Raw genomic sequence first — 22241 nt, forward strand, 5'->3', positions numbered from 1 at the left:
TTATTGTCCTATGTGTCCATTACCTTTGGGAATGCCCTGGCAGCACAGCCAGGACTGTGCCTTAACAATCTCCTAGGCACTGCTCTGTCCAATCACATTGACAGTCAAGATTAAATACTACATTATTCCTAGAAGTAAAAAGCTTAGTAAGAGAAAGAGAGAATGAGAGAGAGCCCAAAATTTTATAAGTAGAGACATCAAGATCAGAAATAACCTGCTAGACTCTGAGTAGAATTATCTTGGCAAAGTAGAGAGTTTACTCAATAGAATATGAAAAAGAGAAGGCATGAATAACTTGAATGAACTTAAATGATTAGGCTAAGGAACCCACATGGTAAGCAATCAACAGCTGGATGGCAGTAGACGCCTTTTGTTCTGATCACCATAAGAAGTATGATTTAGAGATGAGAGAAATAATTAGAATCTCTGTCAATGGACTGGGTATGATTTATAAAGGCTTTGATGAGGGGCTTTGTCTTATTAATAAATATGAACCATAGTTTTGCTCTCAGTTCCATAACATTTCCTCACAATTTTCTGCAATTTGAAATCCATGTTTGTCCTCCCTGAATGCAAAATTCTTCAAGTCTGAGTAAGTGAAATGAGTTTCATAAAGTTGATATGAACTCATTAACTGCACCGGTGAAGGTGTGAAAGGCTGTGGTCTTACTTTTCTCAGACAAGTGGCTTGTCTATAATAAAACACCTATCACTTCAGGGATTTTAAATTAGCAAGCCATCTGGCAGGAAAAAAATAATAATGAGGACAGCATTACTCATGAGAGAATGCTGGGGTTTGACTCAGAGGGTTAAACAAGCATTGAGTATGATCAATTTCTATTCTTTACTAAGCAAAAGTTTTGGTTCTTATTAAAATATCACACCTCTTTGGGTCCCATTTTTAACAAACTTTGGTGTTATGTAACCAAAATGTGCATGCACACAAAAAAAAAAAACTGAAGAAGTATTTGTTAATTAGATGTAGACTCCATTGCTCAGTTCAGGTCTAGATAGTGTCATGTGAACAGCTCACCAATTTTTCCATGTTCCTTCTTTACCAGAAGGAATGCACTACGAAAATCACCTATCTACAGTGTTATATTTATATGTATTTCTATCATTGTTTAAATCAAACTAACAAAAGCTAATATAGGGAAGTGTGAGATAGTTCATTCCATACGAGCTGGTAGAAGTGTGGTTAGTTTCACCTTTCAGAAATACAATCTAACAATATTGTCAAATATCAATGCATCTCTAACTTTCTATACCTGCTGTGGATTTGCTCATGTAAACACAACTGGCTAATAAAGTTTTAAAAGTCCTGACTAAAATTGTGATTACATATTTTTAAGTTGAAATATGGTGCTGCTTGTTATAAAAGTTTAGGGGCTTTGTGGAGTCAATGAGTAATGAGGAAAGAGTTTACTTTATTTGAACTACACATTCACAAAGCATAAGTTAGCATTTTTCCATTTATATTCACTGAGCATCAGTGTTGTCTTAGATTTGTGTTAGCACAATTAAAATAAGTTAGTATGTGTGTGATACATATTCAAATTTATATCAGACTATCTGATGATATGCCTGCAGGTAATACTCTTATCTACTTTTTAATGTCCACATTTCCTATGATGAATACATTACTTTATAAATAGGAAAATAAACAAGAAGTGCCTTATGGAAACATTATGAAGAGATAAAAGACTCATACAGTTGTTTTACTCAGTTCATATTAATTTGGTCCACAAAACACAGCTATGTAGATGTCTAATAATAAATATCTTAATACAAATGAACTTTTCCCCAACACTCAAATTCTTTCTGGTTGCCACACTTACATAATGTAAAACTCTTCTTTGAATTGCTGCTGAGTTAGTGGACTTAGCTGTTCTTTGTTTGCTTCCGGGAAATTGAGTTGGTTATATAAAATCCTTTTAGACACACATCCTCACTTTTCCAAGTTATATTATAATGGTATAGTTTGAGTTCTCACATAAAGTGAATGTGAGATGCAAGTGTAGATAGAGGTAAGTTATTTATGAGGTAATTCCTCCAGATAGCTGGAAAGGGAGAACAGGGAAAATGTAAAAGAAAGCAAGAAATGTAAATTGTGTTCATCAGACATTTGCTGCCTGAGAGAAACAAATTGAGGAAAAATGTATTTGACTGAGGTTTTAGTGTACTCTGGCTATCTCTGTTGTATCTGGACCTATGGCAAGGTAGCAAATCAGGAAGGAATCATGAAGTTGCATTCTTATGTCAGGGCAAACAGAAAGAAGAAAAAGTAAGAGGAAAGAGAATGAAAGAAAGGAGAGAGAGAGAAAAGAAAGAGGAGAGTACTTGAGAATATCTGTATATTTTCTTTTTTGTTTTCCATCCAGAAATCCAGTTCATTAGATAACTGGACCCACATTCTGAGTTAGATTTTATCACTTAGTTAATCCTCTCAGGAAAGCCCTCAGAGATATACACCCAGAAATGTGCATAATTAATCTAGGCACTTCTCAAACCCAATCAACTTGACAATCAAAAACAGTGATTACACCAACAACATTTGCATTATTGAGTTCATGGTAACAGGGGCTCTATTTTAGTATTGTTCAATGTTTAGTGTTCTCTTTTCTTCCTCCAATTCAAATTCCTCCAGGCACAAACTCAGACACAGGCATATACTCACACATACACATACACACACACACAAATGCACTCATGCACACATATGATTACATGATCCTCTCTTGTTTATGTATATGTCTATCTTTTAGGTCTAGCACTCACATATGAGAAAAAACACATGACCTGTGTCCATCTTGACCCCTGTCTTACTTTGCTTAACATGAGGATATTTAGCTACAACCATTTGAATTTCTCATTTTAAATGATGACAGTATCTCAATATCTACATTCTAAGGTCATGTCTTTCCAACTTCTTGTCTTTGCAAGGTGCATTTATTTTTTAATACCCAAAACAAGTGTAAGAATAGGTACTTAGAAAGCTAATATACCAGCATGCCCTCCTTCATCTTACTTATCTCTGTCTCTTGCCTTTTGATAGATGTCACCTATTTGTCCTGTCAATATACAGTTATCAAACCAGTTCCTTGGACTGTTTTTTTTTTTCTCTCCATTTTTATTTTTCATGCTTTAGACTGAAGCAACAACTGGACTCCAGGAAGATTCAATTTTATCTTCATTCTTATCATGGCCTGTAGAAAATTTGGGTGATTCAAATTGGGATAGGGTATTTCCAGACATTTATAAGCTCTCATTGATAACAGAGTGATGATCTTCAGAAGACAAATGTCAATTTCCAAGCATATTCTTATAAGGTATAGGATGACTTCTGTAAAGTTTCTTTAAGTGTTGAAGTGATACAACTTCATTTCTATGTCAGGAATGATAGAAAAGTATCTCTCATTTTGTTTTAGTTGCTTTCCAGCAATGACAGCTTAATTAATTTCACATGCGCTTCAAAATGTGTCAATGTCTAATCACTCCCAGCCATCCTTTTTGCCACAGGGATACAAGAGAGAATGAAAGGAAATAGTCTCAGCTCAGTTCTCATCTGTATCTCAGCCTCAACCACCATAGGTTCCAGCCCCACTGCTTGAAAGTAATCAATATTGTCTCCAACAGTGTCCCGCATCTTCTTCATCTTTGTTATTTTTGCTTTTCCTTGTCTTCTCTTTCCTTCTTTCTTGTCCTCTTTGAAAGAACTAAATTTTATCAGTTAGACAGATTCAGTCTGTCTCTTTCTCTGAGGGGAAATGAGAAGACTATGATTTAAATGAGAAGGCTATTATTTAAATAGCCACTTATTTCAACATTAGAATTGATGTGATGTAAAATATAAAATTGTTACAATGACTCCCTTTTCCAAGTTGCTTCTGAATTCATCTGTAAAGTCAATCATTTGTGTGCTTTTCTTTTGACAGATGCTTCTCAAAGTTCTTGACAAGTTAGAACCAAATTGGATTGAATCATATGTTTTAGATTTGTCAAGGAATAAAAGGAAAACACTATCCTTGTATCCAAATACTAATAATATATGTACAGATGATGTATTTTGTGAGAATCCCATTTTAAAATGAACAAGGTTTTCTTGATTGTATTAACAATGTGTTATGTATGTCCATGGTACTAATGAGAGGGGTTAGACTATAGCTCAGAGGTAGACATGTGCATAGTGCACGCACACACACACACACACACACACACACACACACAGAGGAGCTAATGTTACCTTATTTTGCATTCACAGCTGTAGGACAGGGTCAATCAATTGTTCTCCCATGAAGGAAGTTTTCCCCAGCCTACAGACACGTTTTGTCTAGTAGTCAACGTGATGAGATGACTTTAAAATAAAATGGCTATTACATATTTTTATTATAAAGATGCTATACAGTTCCATGAGTAAGGTAATGAGCACATTTCTTGTTGAACATTGTTAGCCACTCCCACTCCTCCCTCTCCCCCACCCAAGTTGTGAAGTTCATTTCTGACAGTGTCTTGTGAGTATCATTGTTACCATGGGCCATCTTTTGTTCTTGTTTCAGCATTTTGTTATTCCCCTTCCTTTCCCCAAATGAGATAAATGTACATACAAGACACAAAGTACCAGAATCAAAGACAGTGATTGCCCAGGATAAACCAATGGAAAAAGAAAAAGAAAATGAAAGAAGGAAGAACTAGATACAGTACATCAGCAGCAACAAGGTCAATAACCAAAGGTGGTTACATATTTTAAAAGAATTAATATATTTTAAAAATACTATGGAATCAAAATATGGCAAAGTAGTATCATAGCTTATTTACTTGAAGAAAAGTAAAGTGATTCTTACTCTGGAATCATATATTCCTTATGTTCAAATTTTAATTTCATTCAATTTATGTTCATTGGGCGTCTACCTGGTCCTGGGAAGATAATGGGTTTGAGAACCAGAAATGGATTCCAATTCTGGCTCTTTCATTCACTGCTAAATGACCTTGGGCAATTATTTTATCTTTCTGAGTTGCAACATTCTCAACTGTAATTTGAGAATGTGGAGATGCCAAGTATTAAATTAGATACTGTCTGGGATATAAAGGAGATCAATCACAAGTATTTCTTGTGTTTTTGCAACTTCAGCAACACTGGTGTTCTCTGTAAGTGTATTTAGTAAGTCTCTGATGCTATTGAATCTTAGAACCAAATTTCCAATTGTCAAATTCCAATTGGACTAGGCTTGGCCACCCTTTTCTGTTTGCTGATTATAGACATAAACATTGGTCAACAGTAGAGAAAGGAATCACAACAGCAAGACAAAAGATTCAGTGACTGCAAAATTTTCTTCTGAGTACTGAATTAAACATTAGTTTAAATACGGGAATTGTTGGGGACAGATGCGAGAGGTATGTGTAATTAGAGGACCCCGTTGGAGACATGCTTTGGTTGATATTTGAGTACTATCTCAGGATGATTAGGTGTCATCCACTCACAGTAACAAAGTGCTATTTATCTGAAAGGCAGCACTGGTTTTTGTCACAAGACCTCTCTGAAGTTCCAAGGTGAGCATGGTGAGTATGGGGAGAGAATTGGAGAGGAAAAAAAAACATTAAAGCATCAGAGAGGCGCAAGAAATGAGGTAGGACCCCCTTCGTGAGGATCTATGTATGAACACTGCTGTCTTATTTCCAATCAAATAAGTGATACTCTATAGTATTCACATTTTTATTCTCCTTTAAATATTGCATAATTAACAGGTGCATTAGAAATTCTCATAAAGGTTGTGAGTCTCCATTTCATATATGGTCAGTCCCAGTAAATAGTGTATGCTTAGAACTTTGTTAGATAATTCTGGATATGAATTTTCTTGCTGATGTAATTTCCTTAGTTTATTGTTTTAATACAGGAGTCTAATAAATTAAAATACAGCAATTATAATGCATACTAATTGTTAAAAAATTAACTGGGCAAACGGGAAATTTCACAAAGAAGAAATAGGATACACCAAAAGAACACTGGAATAAAACCATTTGAGAATCCTATCTATTGGAAAAATCACTAATGCTATGCATTCCATCTCTCTCAGTAATTAAATGTTAAGGAAAACAGAGACTGGAGATGTTACTAAAGTTCAATTAGAAATTAGAGTTCATCAAGAAATAGCCAAAGGATTTATTTAATAATCCCTTGGTATGCAATGGCACTACTTGGAAAGTAAATTCTTGTTCATTTGCTAATATTTGGCAAATTGGTTTCGAAGCATTGCTTTGGGATCAATTTCAGAATTGATGTTTTGTCAACAAAACAACCCGTTATACTGATTTTTCTGAGTCTTTACAAACCTGTGGTCACTTTTAATAAGCATAAAAACATTAAGCTCTCATTTAATGGAATTTGAACTTGTAAAAAAAAAACCACTGCAAGTAATTAAATGGATACTAAAGGACTGACAATTTTGAAAACACAATTTGAAATTAATTTGGATCCCAAAGATTCTAGTGTGTGCTTCCCCTGGTTCATTCCCCCTTAAGCCTTGACCTCATTAACTCCAAAGCTTGTGTGCATTTCTGGCCCACAGGGAAGCAAAAATAGACAATTAATTAACTTTAACTAACTTGCATATAGTGGTGCGCAATGCCAGAAATTCTCCTCCCCCCTACTAGTAATAGAGCTCAGTCCCTAACACAAAGTAGAAAAATTGTAATCCATAAACTGCTGGGGGGGGGGGGGGAAGAGGGAGGGGAGGGGAGTTAACGGAGGTGGGGGAAAGACAGTAATGTTCCACGAGAGGATAATCATTTCCCCAAGATATATAATATTATAAACACATATCTGTTTGTGAAAGCTGGAGCCATGGTGTCCACACGTGCCCAGAGCATGAGAGAATGCCTTGGTTTTCTGTTGTTGAGCTCAGTGCTATAACTCCAGTCTATGTGTGTGTGTCTCTGTCTTTCTCTCTCTCCCTGTTTCTTGTCTCGGTTTCTCTGTCCCTCTCTCTATGATGTTGCATATGGAGAAGAGATGAAAAATTGTAGATATTATGTGTTGTGTCAATATGTCAGAGAGGACTTGATGTCATGAACATTGCTCCATCTTTCCTTTTTACAAAGTTTTCTAGTGGCTGCTGGAGAGCATTTCTCCCTCCTAAACTGGATTAACTGGGATTCAACTATTTACAATGGGCATATTAAACAGTTAACACAATCAACAAGAATTTCAAATGTAGGAAATGTATAGATATATGCACACACCTATATATAACACTTGCTACAAATCGTATCACTCTGCATCTTCTATGTAACGTGTTATGAAAAATCAGAGACAACATTTAATGAGTCAACTCTTGTCCCCATGTAAAAATATAAATTTATGTATTTTGTGTTCTGGTAATAACAATCAAATGACTAGCACCTTGTAATTATATTTTCACTTACCGGAGTGTCAAATTTTCTACTGTTTGAAAATAACAAGCTCTGGATTGACTATATTTTAGAACTAAAACAAATTTTGTGAAGAGGAAAATATGGGAAACTATTTTAAATAGTTTTCTTATAATTAAGCTTGAAAATAAAGTACAATATCAAATATATTATGATAGCTAGTTGAGTTTTGCTTCTTTTTGAATTTTGTGCTGGTACTAGGACAAACATTATTGGCTTTTTCACTAAAGGCTGATGCTCTGCTACGTGAGTCATATCTTCACTTCTGGCTTTTTTGCTTGCTATTTGGAGATAAGAGCTTCTCAGATTTATCTGCCTGTGCTGGTTTTTAACCTCAATCCTTACATCTCATCCTGGAATTACAGGTTTCAGCCACCAGTACTTGGCTCATTATATTTCATATTCAATAATATCTTGAAACAGGAAATTACATTGGTTTACATTTCAAGAATGAGCAAACTTGATTTCTAGTACATTGCTCTTCTCATTGAGAGGCCAATCTCACACTGCATGTGAGATCCAATCTGACCAAAATCCTGGTTTGCCTTAGACACAAGGATTAGTGAGAAAATGACTATTTGACTCAAATTTATCCCACTGGAGAGAATCCAAGGACTTATAAGGACTGTTTTTAAAAATATTTTTAATTGTAAAGATACTGTACAGAGTGGTTACAATTACATGAGTAAGGTAATGAGTACATTTCCTATTGAGCATTGTTACCCCTCCTTTGTTTTTCCCCTACTATCCCTTCATTCTCCACCTCCTCAATTCCTCCCTCCCTCCTGCCCTCATCAGCTCCCCCTCCCCCCCCCCCACCCCCGCCCCCGCCTGGCAAGTTGGAAAGTTCCTTTTCAACATAATTGTACCACACATTGTTACAATGGGTCAACCTGTATCCTTGTTTCGGTATTTTGTTATTTCCCTTCCCCTTCCCAAATTAGAAAACTGTATATACAAGATGCAGGGCACCAGAATCAAATACAGTGACAACAGGGTTTATACCATGGGGGAAGAACACACAAGAAACAAAATATCATAGTATTAAAAACAACAGTGACAAAGAAAAAAACCTCTTGTGTGGGTCTTGAGGTTCATTTCCTTTAGCCTCATCTTATATGGTCATATGCACATAACTTTTTTTCTTTTTTTCTTTTGTGCCAGTCCTAGGCACTGTCCCTGAGCTTCTTTCTTGCTCAAGGCTAGCACTCTACTACTTGAGCTGCAGCACCACCTCCAGCTTTTTCTGTGTATGCGGTACTGAGAAATTGAACCCAGGGCTTCATGCATGCTAAGCAAGCACTCTACCACTAAGCCACATTCTCAGGCCTGTACATATCTTCTGACCTTTTCTGCTTGTCTAGTAAGATTATCCTAGACATATACTAGTTATTGCAAATAAAGGAAACTATGGGACCTATGTTACTTTGGGTCTGGATTATTTCACTTAATATCTTTTCAAGGTCTTAATTTCTGAATATGTAAGACTAAAAATAACTGGGAAACATTTTACAACTACAAGATGCCACAGAATTTAATCAATATAGAGGAAATCAATACAAGCAATGGAGAAAAGATCAGTTCTAATGACATCTTAATTTGAACCCTGTGCAGCAAGCTGCACTTATGCCAGTTCTGAGAAGATCCTATTATGTAGTCAGTGTGGGTGTGGCATCTGTCAGATAAAAATAAAAGAGTATTTCACCTAACATCAACTCATCTGACCGTTTCTGCTTGCCTCAGACATATACTAGTTATTGCAAATAAGGGAAACCATGGGACCTATGTTTCTTTGGGTCTGGCTTACTTCACTTAATATAATTTTTTCCAGGTCTTTCCAATTCCTAACAAATGGGACAATGTCATTCTTTCTGATGGAGATATAGAATTCCATTGTATAAATATATACCACATTTTCTTGATCCATTCATCTACTGAGGGGGTATCTGGGTTGGTTCCATATCTTAGCTATGGTAAATAATGCTGAATGTTTTTTTCTTTCTTGTTATTGTTTCTAACAGATTTATAAGATGATTTCTTTGTTGCTTTGTATGTCCCTCCCCCACTTCATAACCCCTATTTTCACTGTATTTAATGTTGGTGTAATTTGTGGAGGGGAAAGGAAAAACCAAATTGCTTAAATAGGATACAGGTGGACCCATTGTACCAATGAGATGTACAAGATGTTGTCGAAAATGAACTTTACAACTTTGGCGTGGGGGAGGGGGGATGAGAGGGGAGAAGATGGGAAGGGATGGGAAGGGGAAACAAAGGAGGAGACAACAATGCTTGATAAGAAAAATACTTATTACCTTGCTCATGTAATTGTAACCACTCTGTACAGTATTTTCACAATAAAAATAAAATAAAAGAGTATATACTTACAAGCTATAGTTGTACTCAAGATTTTCTCTTTTGTAAATATTTTTCTGAAATATATTACTAACTGAATAAAGTAATAGTCTGGTAAAATTGTACTGCAGTATTCTAGAGTAAACTAAATTCCAAGTTTTTCCAAGCATTTTGCAAGAGTCAAAAATACTCAATATAAATAGATGCATAGGCTTCTAATACATGTTCAATGTTGAGAAATACAATAAAATTATGATGCTTGTCACCAAGGAAGTTATAGAATATTTTAAAAGAGATGAAATAGAATATATAAATCAAAAGCAAGTGTTCTAAACCTTATAATTAAGTACTTTGGTGAAATACTTTCCCAATGTTTCTTTGCCCCTCTTCCCTCAAATAAAAATGATTTGTCCATCACATGTAAAAGAGAAGATTTACAAACATTTCTAGAAGACTCAGAGAAAATCTAGATGACTTAAGAGTGTGGTAATGTCTTTTAAAAATAATACCAGAGACATAGTCTCTGAAAAGAAAAACATCGACAAACTGAATTTGTTCTTCCTCATCTTAAAAAAGTGATGCCAAGAGAATAAAATTAAGAATCACAAACTAGTAGAAAAAAATGCAATTAACTATTTTCAAAGGACAAACTTGATAAAGGACTGTGATCCAAAAATATATTAAAAATTTACATTTTGAAGGAAACAACCAACCAATTAAAAATCAATTCTGTGAAGTGTAGTAAAACAGGCTCAGAAAGACAAAAGACACATTTTCTTTTATATGTGGAAGTTAGCTCTAAATTAGAAATACAGATGTGAATATATAGAGTGCCATATGCATATAAAACAAACATATGAACTCAAGTATGATGTATTCAGATGAAGATTCCAGTGGAGTGACTGCATTGCACAGCTAACTTAATGAATACCAGGAAGCTGAAGCTTGGAATGTCAAGTGGACTGAGATCTAAGGGAGGGATTAGATGAATGGAGAGAGGAAAAGTGGGAGAATACAGTCATAATATCCAATGTATATATGTGTGTAGCTATACATATATATACATATATATATATATGTAATTAGAAAACTTAAGGGGGGTAGGTGGATTTGAGAGAGATGGGGAGGAACCATAAAAGAGGTGACATTAGGCAAGATGCATTATGCCCATAAACTAACATGTTGAATTGTAATCCCTTTGTTCAACTACTTAAGAATTATTTTAAAACATTACCATTGGGTGATGCCTCAGTAAGAAACATATAGATATCAAATAAGTATGTGAACAGATATTTTACATTGTATGCCATCACCAACATGAGGATAAAAATAGCAGTAAGAGAAATATACATATAGTAAGTAGACAAAACCTAGAACACTGACACCACCAGATGCTGGTAAGGAGCAATAGGAACTCTGATCCTCTCACAGTGGAAATTTAAAATGGCACATCACTTTGGAAGTTTGGAGGCATCTTACAAGGAAACTTAACATACACTTACCTTATGGTCCAACAGTTACATCCATCCATATTTACACCAAAGAGTTGGTCATTCATGTTTACACCAAAATGTTTACTGCAGCCTTATTAATAACTGTCAAAAATTGGATGAAGCCAGTGTGTCCTTTAATGAGTCAATAAACTGATACATCCAGACAATAGACTATTAACTCAATGCTAATCTATGGAGCCATGACAATATATGAATAAAATATATGAAAGAAAATAAAATGGATATTACCAAGTGTAAAAAAGCCTGTTGAAAAGGCTACAATTCTAACTATATGATATGCTGAAATGACCAATTTATGATGATAGTGAAATGACCAGTGTTTCTAGGGTTAAAGGTCTTGGGAGAGTAACAGAGGGTACATAGAGTACATTTAGAGCCGTGAAACTGTCATTGTTTATCATGCTATCCTTGTTTCTGCATTCATATGGTATGCATTCATACCAAACCAGAGCATTCTCAGCACCAAGAGTGAACACTAATTTAACAACTGTGATCTGCACATAATGGTGTGTCAAGAAAGACTAATTAATTATGAGAACTATACTGTCTTTTGGGGAGATGTTGAGCACAGACAGGCTGGGCAAATGAAGGGCCGGCTGGTATAGAGTAATCCCATCTCTTCCATTCCATTTTACTATTAACCTAATTATGCTCAAAAAGAAAAGTTAGTTTTGAAAGCAAATTGAGAGCAGGAGAATAGTTTGAGAGGAATGCTTGGAAGAACTTCTGCATTTCAGTTAATGTCCTCCCTTTGAACAGTGCTGGTTGAATCTGGGTAAATCCATTTAAGTCTATAATCATGAACATAAATAAACCATACACATTCAGGTCAGCTGTTAGAATGGTTATATATATGTATTATATGGATATATATTTCACATTGACATTCGTGTTTCTATTGACATTAATCATTATGTACGTTCAGACAGAAGGAGGGCTCTTAATATGTAGACTGGTGTAGGCTATTACAATTTGATTAGCATGGAATAAATATCGCTGCATTTGACAGGCCCCAGGGAAAAAAAGGCACTAAAGATTTCATTTTGAAAGTTTAACATGAACATTTATTTATCATCTTAATTTTAATTTTAATAAGCCATACAGGTTTTTATTACATATTATAGAAATATATATATGCATGTACTTTCTAAGAAACAGCACAGGGTTGCAATAAAAATTAGTGAGCAGTAAAGAATATTAAGTAAAATATAGTAATAGCATAATATTAAGGAATACAAATAATGTTAAGTTGCATAATTCAGTCAAAAGAAAGTTCTAATTTTATTGCACTGTTCACAATCCCTCCTCCACAAGGACGACGACAACAAATAAGACCACCTTAGCAGATAGGAGCATTTATGATCAAAGTAAATGCTGGAAAATAAGTAGCACCATTAGTCATTAAAGTGATTGTCAACATTTCCAGGAAGCCTAAATAGAGCATTTCTGATTTTGGTAAAGAAAATTGATATGTACCATTACGTTTAGCTGCTGCATTTTTCAGCATTTGCATAGAATGTTCAAGAAAATAAAAAAATGATTTCTTCAAGATGGAGTATCAGTTTTAGCAACAAAAATGCTGCGGATGTTTCCATATTTTACCTTTAATATAAGCCAGTGAATTCCTCTAGTACACACCCAGACTATATCACTGAATGCTCTAGCATTCTCTTCATCGTGCAAATTCATAAATTCATTTCAATAAGAAAGTATTCTATGCCTGGAACTTTGCAAGGCATTGAAGTTGTTATTCTAACATTAAGTTAAGTCCTTTTCTACAAGGAGCTCACAGTCTAGGAAGCAAGAGATGAACTGGAAAATATACCCAAAATTTGCAGGCAAAATACATATTGCCACAGAGGAATTCAGCACGTTTTCAAATCAGCTCTGTAGTGACACTCAGGGACAACAGTATATATCTTTCTAGAGCATTTTGCCACAGAACATCACCGTAGAGCTGAAAGGCAAGCAGCAGCCAATGAAGCAGTACTTAGACACATTTGCTGAAAAAAGGAAGCAGGAACAATTGCATTGATCAAGAACACAATATATTCCTGATTTAAATACATCCACATAATACTTAGTTAACTGGAAATACATATTTGTGTGAAAAATGACACCTATTTTTCATTTTTGGTTACTTTGTTACACATCTTATATACTAAGTGCAGAACTGCTTCATATTAAAAAAAAATTCCATAAATAAATATGTCAAGATCTAGTCACAAACACTGTAAATACATTCATCTGTTAGAAGGCAAACACAACAGTTCTCTATTTGCAGACTCTGACAGGCATTTAAATGGATTATTTCATAACTTGTGTTACTTTTTGAAAGAATGACATAGTAGAACCATGATTTAGGTCCTATAAAATCAACTGACTGGACCATCTCTCCAGCATCCTCCAAAATTATCTTTCTCTTTATTTCACTATCAAAGTAAGTACACACTGTAATGGAACCATGTAGGGCCTTGTTCAGGGGCAACACACCTTCAAACTCTTACAGGAAGAGATATTCTCAAGTCAGACCATGGCAATGATTCCTCACATTTTGTTTTACTTTAAGAAATGAACACAGCTTTCAAAATAAAGCATCGGTGTGCACAGAAAAGCAATTGATGGAATACTGACACATTTCTATTAACACAGAACTAGGTTGGATATTATTGACTTTGAAAATACTACAATGTGTGCAAAATCATTTAGTCTAATAGTTATGGCCCCTTATTTGCACACTGCACTAGGAATCAGAAAATGATTTTCAAATCAAGTCTAGAAATGTGATTTTTGCAAAGCATGATTAGAGAGCACTCTTAGAATATAAGGGATATTCCATTATTCCATATGTGGTTCTAGGAAGACATTTTAGTCACTGTTTGATAAGCACTACCAACAGGGTAGCTTAAGCAGGGAAACAGCATAAAAGCATATTAGTAGTCAAAAAGAGCTGGCTTCTGTCTGCAACCCTGCATTTACTCAGAGGACTGGCATGTTTAGGCAAAGCCCTTAATCTGGTCTGATCTAACAGTGAGAAAACTTGGCTATTTAACAAAATATAGCTTAGAGGGTTGAGAAAATACAATGAACTAATTAAATATTTTCATACATGAATATATCAAACAATACAGTATGAATCAATATATAATGGTATCTAATGCTCAGAACATCAACATTCTAATTCACATGGCTTATGTCTCACAGAATCCAGAAATAGTCATACTTAGAAAGAAGTAGAAGAAGAAAAACCAATTAAATACCCTGTCAGAAATCTTTGCATTACAGTAATGAACAAGTCATATATAAACTAGATCTAGCAAAATATCTATTTTAGTAGTAGTGGGGTTTCAATTCAAGGCCTCATGCTTGCTAGGTAGGCACTCTACCACCTAGCCACATCTCCAGCAAAAAACTCATTTTACGGTCACATGGAAATATAAAAGCAAAGCAAAGTAAAACAACAGTAATAGCCCAAAACAAGACACAATGAAAGTCTCAGTCATAAGTATGTTTTAAAATTCCATCCTGAACCTATGAGATAAAAATCATATTCTTTCGTCCTAAAAAAGCACTTTTCACCAACATAGAATGCTTTTCTAGAGTGTTCTCTCAGTGATTTTCATGCAGAGATTTTCTAGCTTATTTTGTCAAATTGAAGTAACACAACGAAACAAAAAAATTGCTTGATCAAGTGAAGAAAAAATACTTCCTTTAATGTTAATAAATTTGCGATCAATGACTATTGGCCTACTGAATTACTCTTGAATATTGCTCACATAACAACTATGTGAGATGACTGGAAAAAAATGTTGATATCATGCTAAAAATCAAGTGCATCTATATCTCAAAGACTGATAAATTCTATATTAAAATTCTCCATAATTACATGAAAATATTCTTAAGGGGAAAAATGAAATGAAAACAATATTTTTAATAATTGTAGCCAAAAAGGGAAGGAGGGAAGACAAGGCAGCCAGAGTTGGGGGAGGAAGAAGCACTGGGCCTAAAAATATCCATGCACTCAACAAAAGGCAATATTTGATTTAGTGAGACAGCACCCCACTATGTAGTACAGGCTGGACTTGTACTCACAAGGTAACCTAGGCACACCTGGAAATCATCCCCAGCTCCCCTAGTGCAGGGAGAACAGGGGTCACTGCCATATCTGCTTAATTTTGCTGTTATAGAAGAAACTTTTAAATTGTCTTTCATAATACTAAAAATTAGTAAGTTATTTGCCACCTTTCCATAAAGTGATGAAAAAAGACTACCTTGTGAAGAACTAATTTTGATTGTGAATGAACAAAAAAATCAGAACCATAAAAAAGATATGAATTCAGAAAAGTTCATCTTTTAATTATATCAACAAAGATATGACTTTGATTATAAAAGCATTGTAATCAACTACTGATAATTGGGACTCAGCTACGAAGTGCATTTTTAGATTTTCAAATATGTTGATGCAGATGGATGTATAGATTTCAAAATCCTTTTTTTTTAATGAGTGAGAGAAGTCAAAGTTTTAGTCTTTCATATGAGCAGTTTTAATGATGGGTTGAAGACTACCGTAGTGAGAGAAATTTACTGGGCATTATATGTCTGAGATGTCATCAGACATTGAACATATATGACAATGGCCAATGGTAATATTGCAAGCTCCATTTCTCAACATTGTTAGGCACTTTAAGAATACTAGAAACATTCAGCATAAGTAAGTGCCACAAGCAGAGTGTTGGCTTTTTCAGATTCCTTAGACTCACATTCAATTTCTCTTGCACAAAGAAAATTTACGCTGACGTAAAACTCTTTTAGCATATAAACATCTCCCTATCTAGGAAGCCTATTGTAATTTCAGAAGTTCCAGTATTTGTAATAAGTAGTCATGGTCAAAATTACATGTGGTTGGCTTTACTAAAGCCTTTGTTATAGAATACAAAAAAATTAAGACCAGACATATCATGGATCAAGAAACCAGTGCACCTCTTCAACAGAGATAAGGAAAGTACATTCTAAGGACTTCAAATGTCTAGACGAAAGCAATAATGGCTTTAAAAAAATAAAACAAAAGAACAATATGGATGTTCAGAGAAACTTGAAATATGAGAATTATGGGAAAACTGTACTGATTAAACTAAAAGTAAGTATGGGTATTTGATGAGGTAAACAATTTTGAATCTCAAAAAATATTTTATGGTAGCATGGGATAAGCAAAAAAGTGAGGCGGTGCTTGAATTTCTACATATAATGTATTACAGTCTCTAGTTCTTATTTTTGCACAATAATAATCAATATAGGACTCTCTTAGAATAACATTTTCTTTTTAATCCAAATTTAGGGCAAATGTGTTTATGCCTGTGTCACATAAATATATCATTATTTTGATAATAAGAAAGTTTTATTAAAGCAATTATGACTAGTTAATAACTAGTATTATTTGGGATAATTTACATTCACCACAAATGCAGATAATTTAAAATTAATTTCATTTATAGCAAATGCAGTCTCTAATACATACTAAAATCATAACACAAATTTCAGTTAAATCTAATCTATTTATCATGTAGTGTTTACAGGTTAGTATCTCTCTTTTTATCAACTTGGGGCTCTTGCACGTGTATGGGGAGGTTGTTCCCACTTTTAGATAAACCTGAGTTAAAATTTTGCTTCAGGCCCACTCTATTTTGTAATGTAAGGGGGATTTTCTGAGCATCTTAGTACAGCAGATTTTTGTTTTCCTCCTTGCTTACATTATTAGTAACTTTCACCTCAGCTTTGGCTTGAATTCTAAAAGATATGATGTAGACAACATCCCTTTCTTCCATTCATTTAAAGCCTAACACGGATCATTTTTATTTTATTTTACTAATGGTCTGAAATATTCTAAGGATGAGAGGGTATTTTTGAAGGTGTTTGAAGTAAATTTCAACTGGTAGATCAATTATTTCCACAATTTTATAACCTCTGTATAACATTTCTCCCTCCCTGTCTCTTTCTTTCTCTCCCTCTCCACCGTCCAATCTCTTAAATAGTGTCTCACTAAGTAGCCTAACATAGTGTGGCACTCACAATCCTGAGCCTCCCTGGGCCTCTGGAGCCTCTTGAGCTCCTGAGTGCTGCAGTTTCGTGTCATGAGCCATCACGCCCGGATCTTTATTATGCTTGATTGTCATATTACACAGAGGAAGATGAGCTGAAAATAATTATGAAGGTGCACATCTGAACAAATCAAAGCTAAATGTTTTACTTATTGGTGCTGAGTATGTACCATAAAGTTGCTGGAACTTGGAACTAAGGAAGTCAAATATGAGTGACATGATTTTGTCTGAGATTTTTGTGAAGCATATCAGACTCTCTTCCTGACTGGACACAAAAATGATCCAGAAAGAGAATGGGGATGGGCCAGGACAAGTCCATACTCAATGTTCTATTCAAAAATTGTTAAGGAATATTTAAGGCTCAATAGTGAAAAACCTGGGGTGCTCACAAATAGCAGCACACGTAAATTAGGTAGTGATTATGAATTATTTGGGCATTTTACGACAAATTTCCTTTCATGCAATTTCATAATGGAGAATGGGGCTTAGAAATTTTAATGGTATGATTTGGCTTTGTGTTTTGAACGTCTAAAATCTGGTGTGCTTTAAGAAAAAACATATGTTCAGCACTAACTATGCAGACATCGCTACAACTATGTTTCTCCTTTTACTTATATGACTACACAATAACAAAAGTTCTAGGTCAATATATTTTTCTCATATTTGAAAGATTCTCTTAAAGCATCAAATCCTCCCTGAAGTGCAAAGGGTAGGAAGAATAAAGAAGTAATTTATAATTGTGTTGGAGCAAATCTGAACCTGATTTATGTTGCTATTTCCAGTCTGTATGGCTGCATTTTTCATCGTGTGTGTGGGAATTAATACATACGTGTGTGTGTGTGTGTGTGTGTGTGTGTGTGTGTAACTTCATGTTGGGCTACTGTCACGTATGACTGTGGCTGACATTCCTAGCCGTGAAACTGCATTCTCCTTTTCTAACAAGTTAATAGAGTCCACATTGGAATTGAAGAGTTAATAAGGCAACCAAAGAACAGCAAAACAACTGTAAATTTGTTTGACTTGCCTCTTCAGTAAGTACATTAACTACTCACTAGGTCGAATCCATCATGCGGCATGTCCTCTACTAGCAGAGCTTGGAAAGGATCAGGTTACAGCCCTACACCTAAAACCTTTTATTTTGTTCTTTGTTTCTTCTAGGGCTTACTGTCTGTATTATGTGTGAAGGATTTTTTAAAAATGATTATGATTGGAGGGATGGTATACAACAATAGCATTGCTTTTCTTATGACAAGTCTAGTCAGAGCTGAATACAAAAGCACTAATCATACAAAATAGCTAATTCAAGACTGGATGAAACAATTAAAAAAACCAACTATATACTCTCCTATTTTTCCTGATTCATTTACTTATGATATTGGCACATCTTATTTTATTACTTAAAAAATACAAACATCCTTTCATACGCAAAATAAGCAAATGTTAAATGAAAAAAACTTGTATTTTATATGAATGTTATATATCTTATATTGCTTCTTAAATATCAGCAACATAGATAGTGCATAACTTTTGTGAATCAAAATAAAATCCTTTACGTTAACTATTGCAAAAGTTTGGTACCCAGGTATAATCTCATGATAAATAAGAATAGTTCCTGCTTCTACTATACTGTAAAAGAAAAAAAATGAACAGCAGAGTTTGTTGGCTATCGTAAGAGTAATATCACTTCAGAAAGCACTAGGTGCTTTTTATTCATCATAATATTAAACTTCGGATTCGTAGGTATAAATATTGGTAATTTTGCTTATGGTATTTATAAGTTTTCAAAGCCAGGACCAGTCAAGTATTCGAAAGATTCCAATTTCCAGATGGTTTCGTGTAGTTAAGAAATAAGTAACTGCTAAATTATCCTGGGTTGCCATATTTGAAGCTCCTTACTATCCATGCCAAGTCACATAAACAGCCATAATTTCTAGAAGCCTTTTTCAGTTGCCTGGCTATGCTCTCAGGCAGAGGGAAGTATCGCCAGTAGAGGGCAGAATTTTCAAATGTTGCCGTTCCTGAAAGGCTAGGCATCTTAAGTGGCTGAGTAAAAGGCCTGCTTGTAGTTTGTTTTCGGTTTTTGCTTTCTAGGGAAGGGAGGAAGGAAGCTGAGCAAACTCTAAGCTCGCTCAAAAAGAAAAAGAAAACATCCTTTATCAGCTGAACTTGTATGTATTACCATTCATAACAGTAACTGCATCACTGCTATGTGTGGGAACAAACAGGATTTGGTCTATTTATAAACCTGTCTTACTATAATTCAAGTTTATTCTCTTGGTATTTCAGTGCAACATTGAATCTGGATTGAGGACTAGTTAAAAGAGACAGTAGTTAAAAGAAAAAGAAAGAAGGTTATTTTTTAAAATTATTTTCTAGATTAAGCACTATCATTTTTTTCTAGTCAGTAGATACAGTTCAATGCTAGAGGTCATTCAGACTTGTTAATTTGATTAGCACATTAGGTAAGTGACATTAGGTAAGTGACGACTTGGGGTTGGTTCTGGTCTCTAGCACTGACTACTAAAGGTGATACTCAAGGAAATAGTGTGCGTGGATCCATTGGGTCTTAAAGTGCTCAGAAATGATGGTACAGGAATGGATCTACTTATTATTTTACTCCCGCCTATTTATGCAAATTTTCTTTTTATAGAATCACCTGTGCTATAATTTATGTGCAGATCTTTAAAATCCACATTGTAAAACTGCATACAAATGTGTTTCTTTTGTATCCTTGGATTTTGTTTCACCTAGAAAATGACAATGGTAATTTTTTTAATTCATTTATCTCGTTTTTACAAATGATCTGTTCACATATTTGTGTAATAGGGTGTGTGTGTGTGTGTGTGTGTGTGTGTGTGTGTGTGTGTGTGTGTGTGTGTATGATGAAAGAAATAATTCCTCTCAATTCTATTTCACGTTTTTTATGTCAACTAAAAACTGAACTGTGAAGAGGTTTATTATATGAGATTAAACCTAATTTGAACTAATTGCCCAGGGGTTTTGGATCCAGATCTTTCTATAACCAGCAATGGAAATTACTGAAAGATGTTCAAATTCTTCTTTTAACTGCCACATCGTGCATCAAGGAATGGCAATGATGCACTTCATGAATTCTTTGTGTAGATAATCTCAAAACTGAACTGCCCAAGTATTTTTTTTTAATTTATAGTTGTCATTCTGTTCTTGTGACTCCTGTTTCCACACATGCAAAAAAAAATCTTTCCAATAGTTTAAAAAAGAAAAACAAACTCCTATAAACAGAAAAATCAGAGAGGTGATTCTTATTAGATATTAGTTTCTCTTTCTGGCAGAACATTCCCTGGTTTGGAAATTTTGACGGTAACTTCATCTTGTGGAGCTTTGCTCAAGGGCTCAGTCTCTCTGGACTCAGGAGTATTTGTCTTCTTCCTTTCCAGTTCCTTCTTCCTTTCCTTATCAAGAAGTCTGTAGTTGATGGCATTGCCAATGAGTAGCCATAAGCTTGCAATTAACACGATGGCACCGCTGGCTATATACATGTATTTATAGTCTCCAGTTATATCCACCAACTTACCTATGAGACAAGGAATACTCTTTTAACATAGTACAGCTACTAAATGATAAAGCTTTTATATAAACCTTTCCCCAAATTGCACATTTTATATTTATATCAAATTACTATTGATCAAGAAAAATATTCTAGTCTAGGACACCTATAGATGTTTGGTAAAGGTATATAAGGCATCTGTAGCATTATGGATACATTCAGTTTATTAAGAAATAACCCCTCACCCATTACAAAGAGAAACTGGGCATCTGTGTGTTTATATCCTCAGAAATACGTAGAAGAACGGGCTATGTTTCCATACCCATGCATAAAGATAGAGATAGATTTACAGCATTGAGATTCCTTTGTCTTATGCTTTTTCTCTTCGAAAAAGAGGAAACAAGTGCATTGTTTAAGAAAGTCCGAGAGGCTTTCAGATAGTTCCTAACATGGCTTAATGTTGACTGAATGTCTAGTATTTATCACTTGGCTGAGCACTTTGTCATAAGACCTCTTTGATCCTTATGATCTATCACCATTTTGAAGTCATCAGACCATAGTTACAGTCAGTGCATGACAGAGTCTATTACTATAATAGAGATCTCTCTGCATCACACTATTGTTCACTACTCTGCAAAGTGGCTTCACCAAGCATCCTAGTTAAGTGCTCTGCCATTTTCTGGGAAATCACAGGCTTTACTATGTCAATAGTATTGAGGCCAAAACCATCAGGAAAGACCTGTTTGTTCTGTTTAACCATTGAGACCATTTAAGAAAGAGCCTAGTGCCATAGCATGGAGGTTAGAACAGATAGGGAAGAATGATGAAACAGGTGATGTTTGTCAAAATACATTGTACTCACAAACTGCCAGGTTAAATTGAAACCCCTTTGTACAACTACTAAACACACACACACACACACACACACACATATATATATATATATATATATGCATTGTATATATGTGTGTATAAACATTTCTAGCTAATACTTAGTTTTGCTTAATTTTAATAATTATATGAGCAAAACTTGATGCACACACACACAGTGTGTGCATACTACTTATCAAATGCATTCTAAGAGGTTCCAATGTAGAGCTTGGAAGTCCGTGTCTTTAGTTAAGATCCTCTAGCATTCTGACTAGAGTGTTGTCAGTTGCTTCATATTCAATTTAGTTGCTCAAAATACTTACTATTTAAATAATATTTTTAATTAGAAGAGGATAGAATAAGTTTGTTTAACTTAACAAGACATAAGCATAATCAATATTGCATCCCATTTTTGTTTTTCTAAAGTTAGTGAACATTTCTGTTCCTATAATAGTTGTT

At 34.6% G+C, this 22241-nt stretch overlaps 1 protein-coding gene across 3 annotated transcripts in view; it reads right to left on the reverse strand.

Moving 5' to 3' along the window:
- Positions 1-18729: 18729 nt before the first annotated feature.
- Positions 18730-22241, reverse strand: part of Slc16a7 (solute carrier family 16 member 7) — a 144292-nt gene continuing 140780 nt past the window's right edge. For all 3 annotated transcript variants that reach the window (XM_042698675.1, XM_042698677.1, XM_042698676.1), the window contains one exon: positions 18730-20939. In XM_042698675.1, coding sequence (XP_042554609.1) covers positions 20671-20939 — 269 coding nt within the window. In that variant the 3' untranslated portion in view covers positions 18730-20670. The remainder of the gene's footprint in view (positions 20940-22241) is intronic.

Source organism: Dipodomys spectabilis, unplaced genomic scaffold (assembly GCF_019054845.1).
Source record: "Dipodomys spectabilis isolate Male_0828 unplaced genomic scaffold, ASM1905484v1 ptg000234l, whole genome shotgun sequence".
NCBI classification, from domain to species: domain Eukaryota; kingdom Metazoa; phylum Chordata; class Mammalia; order Rodentia; family Heteromyidae; genus Dipodomys; species Dipodomys spectabilis.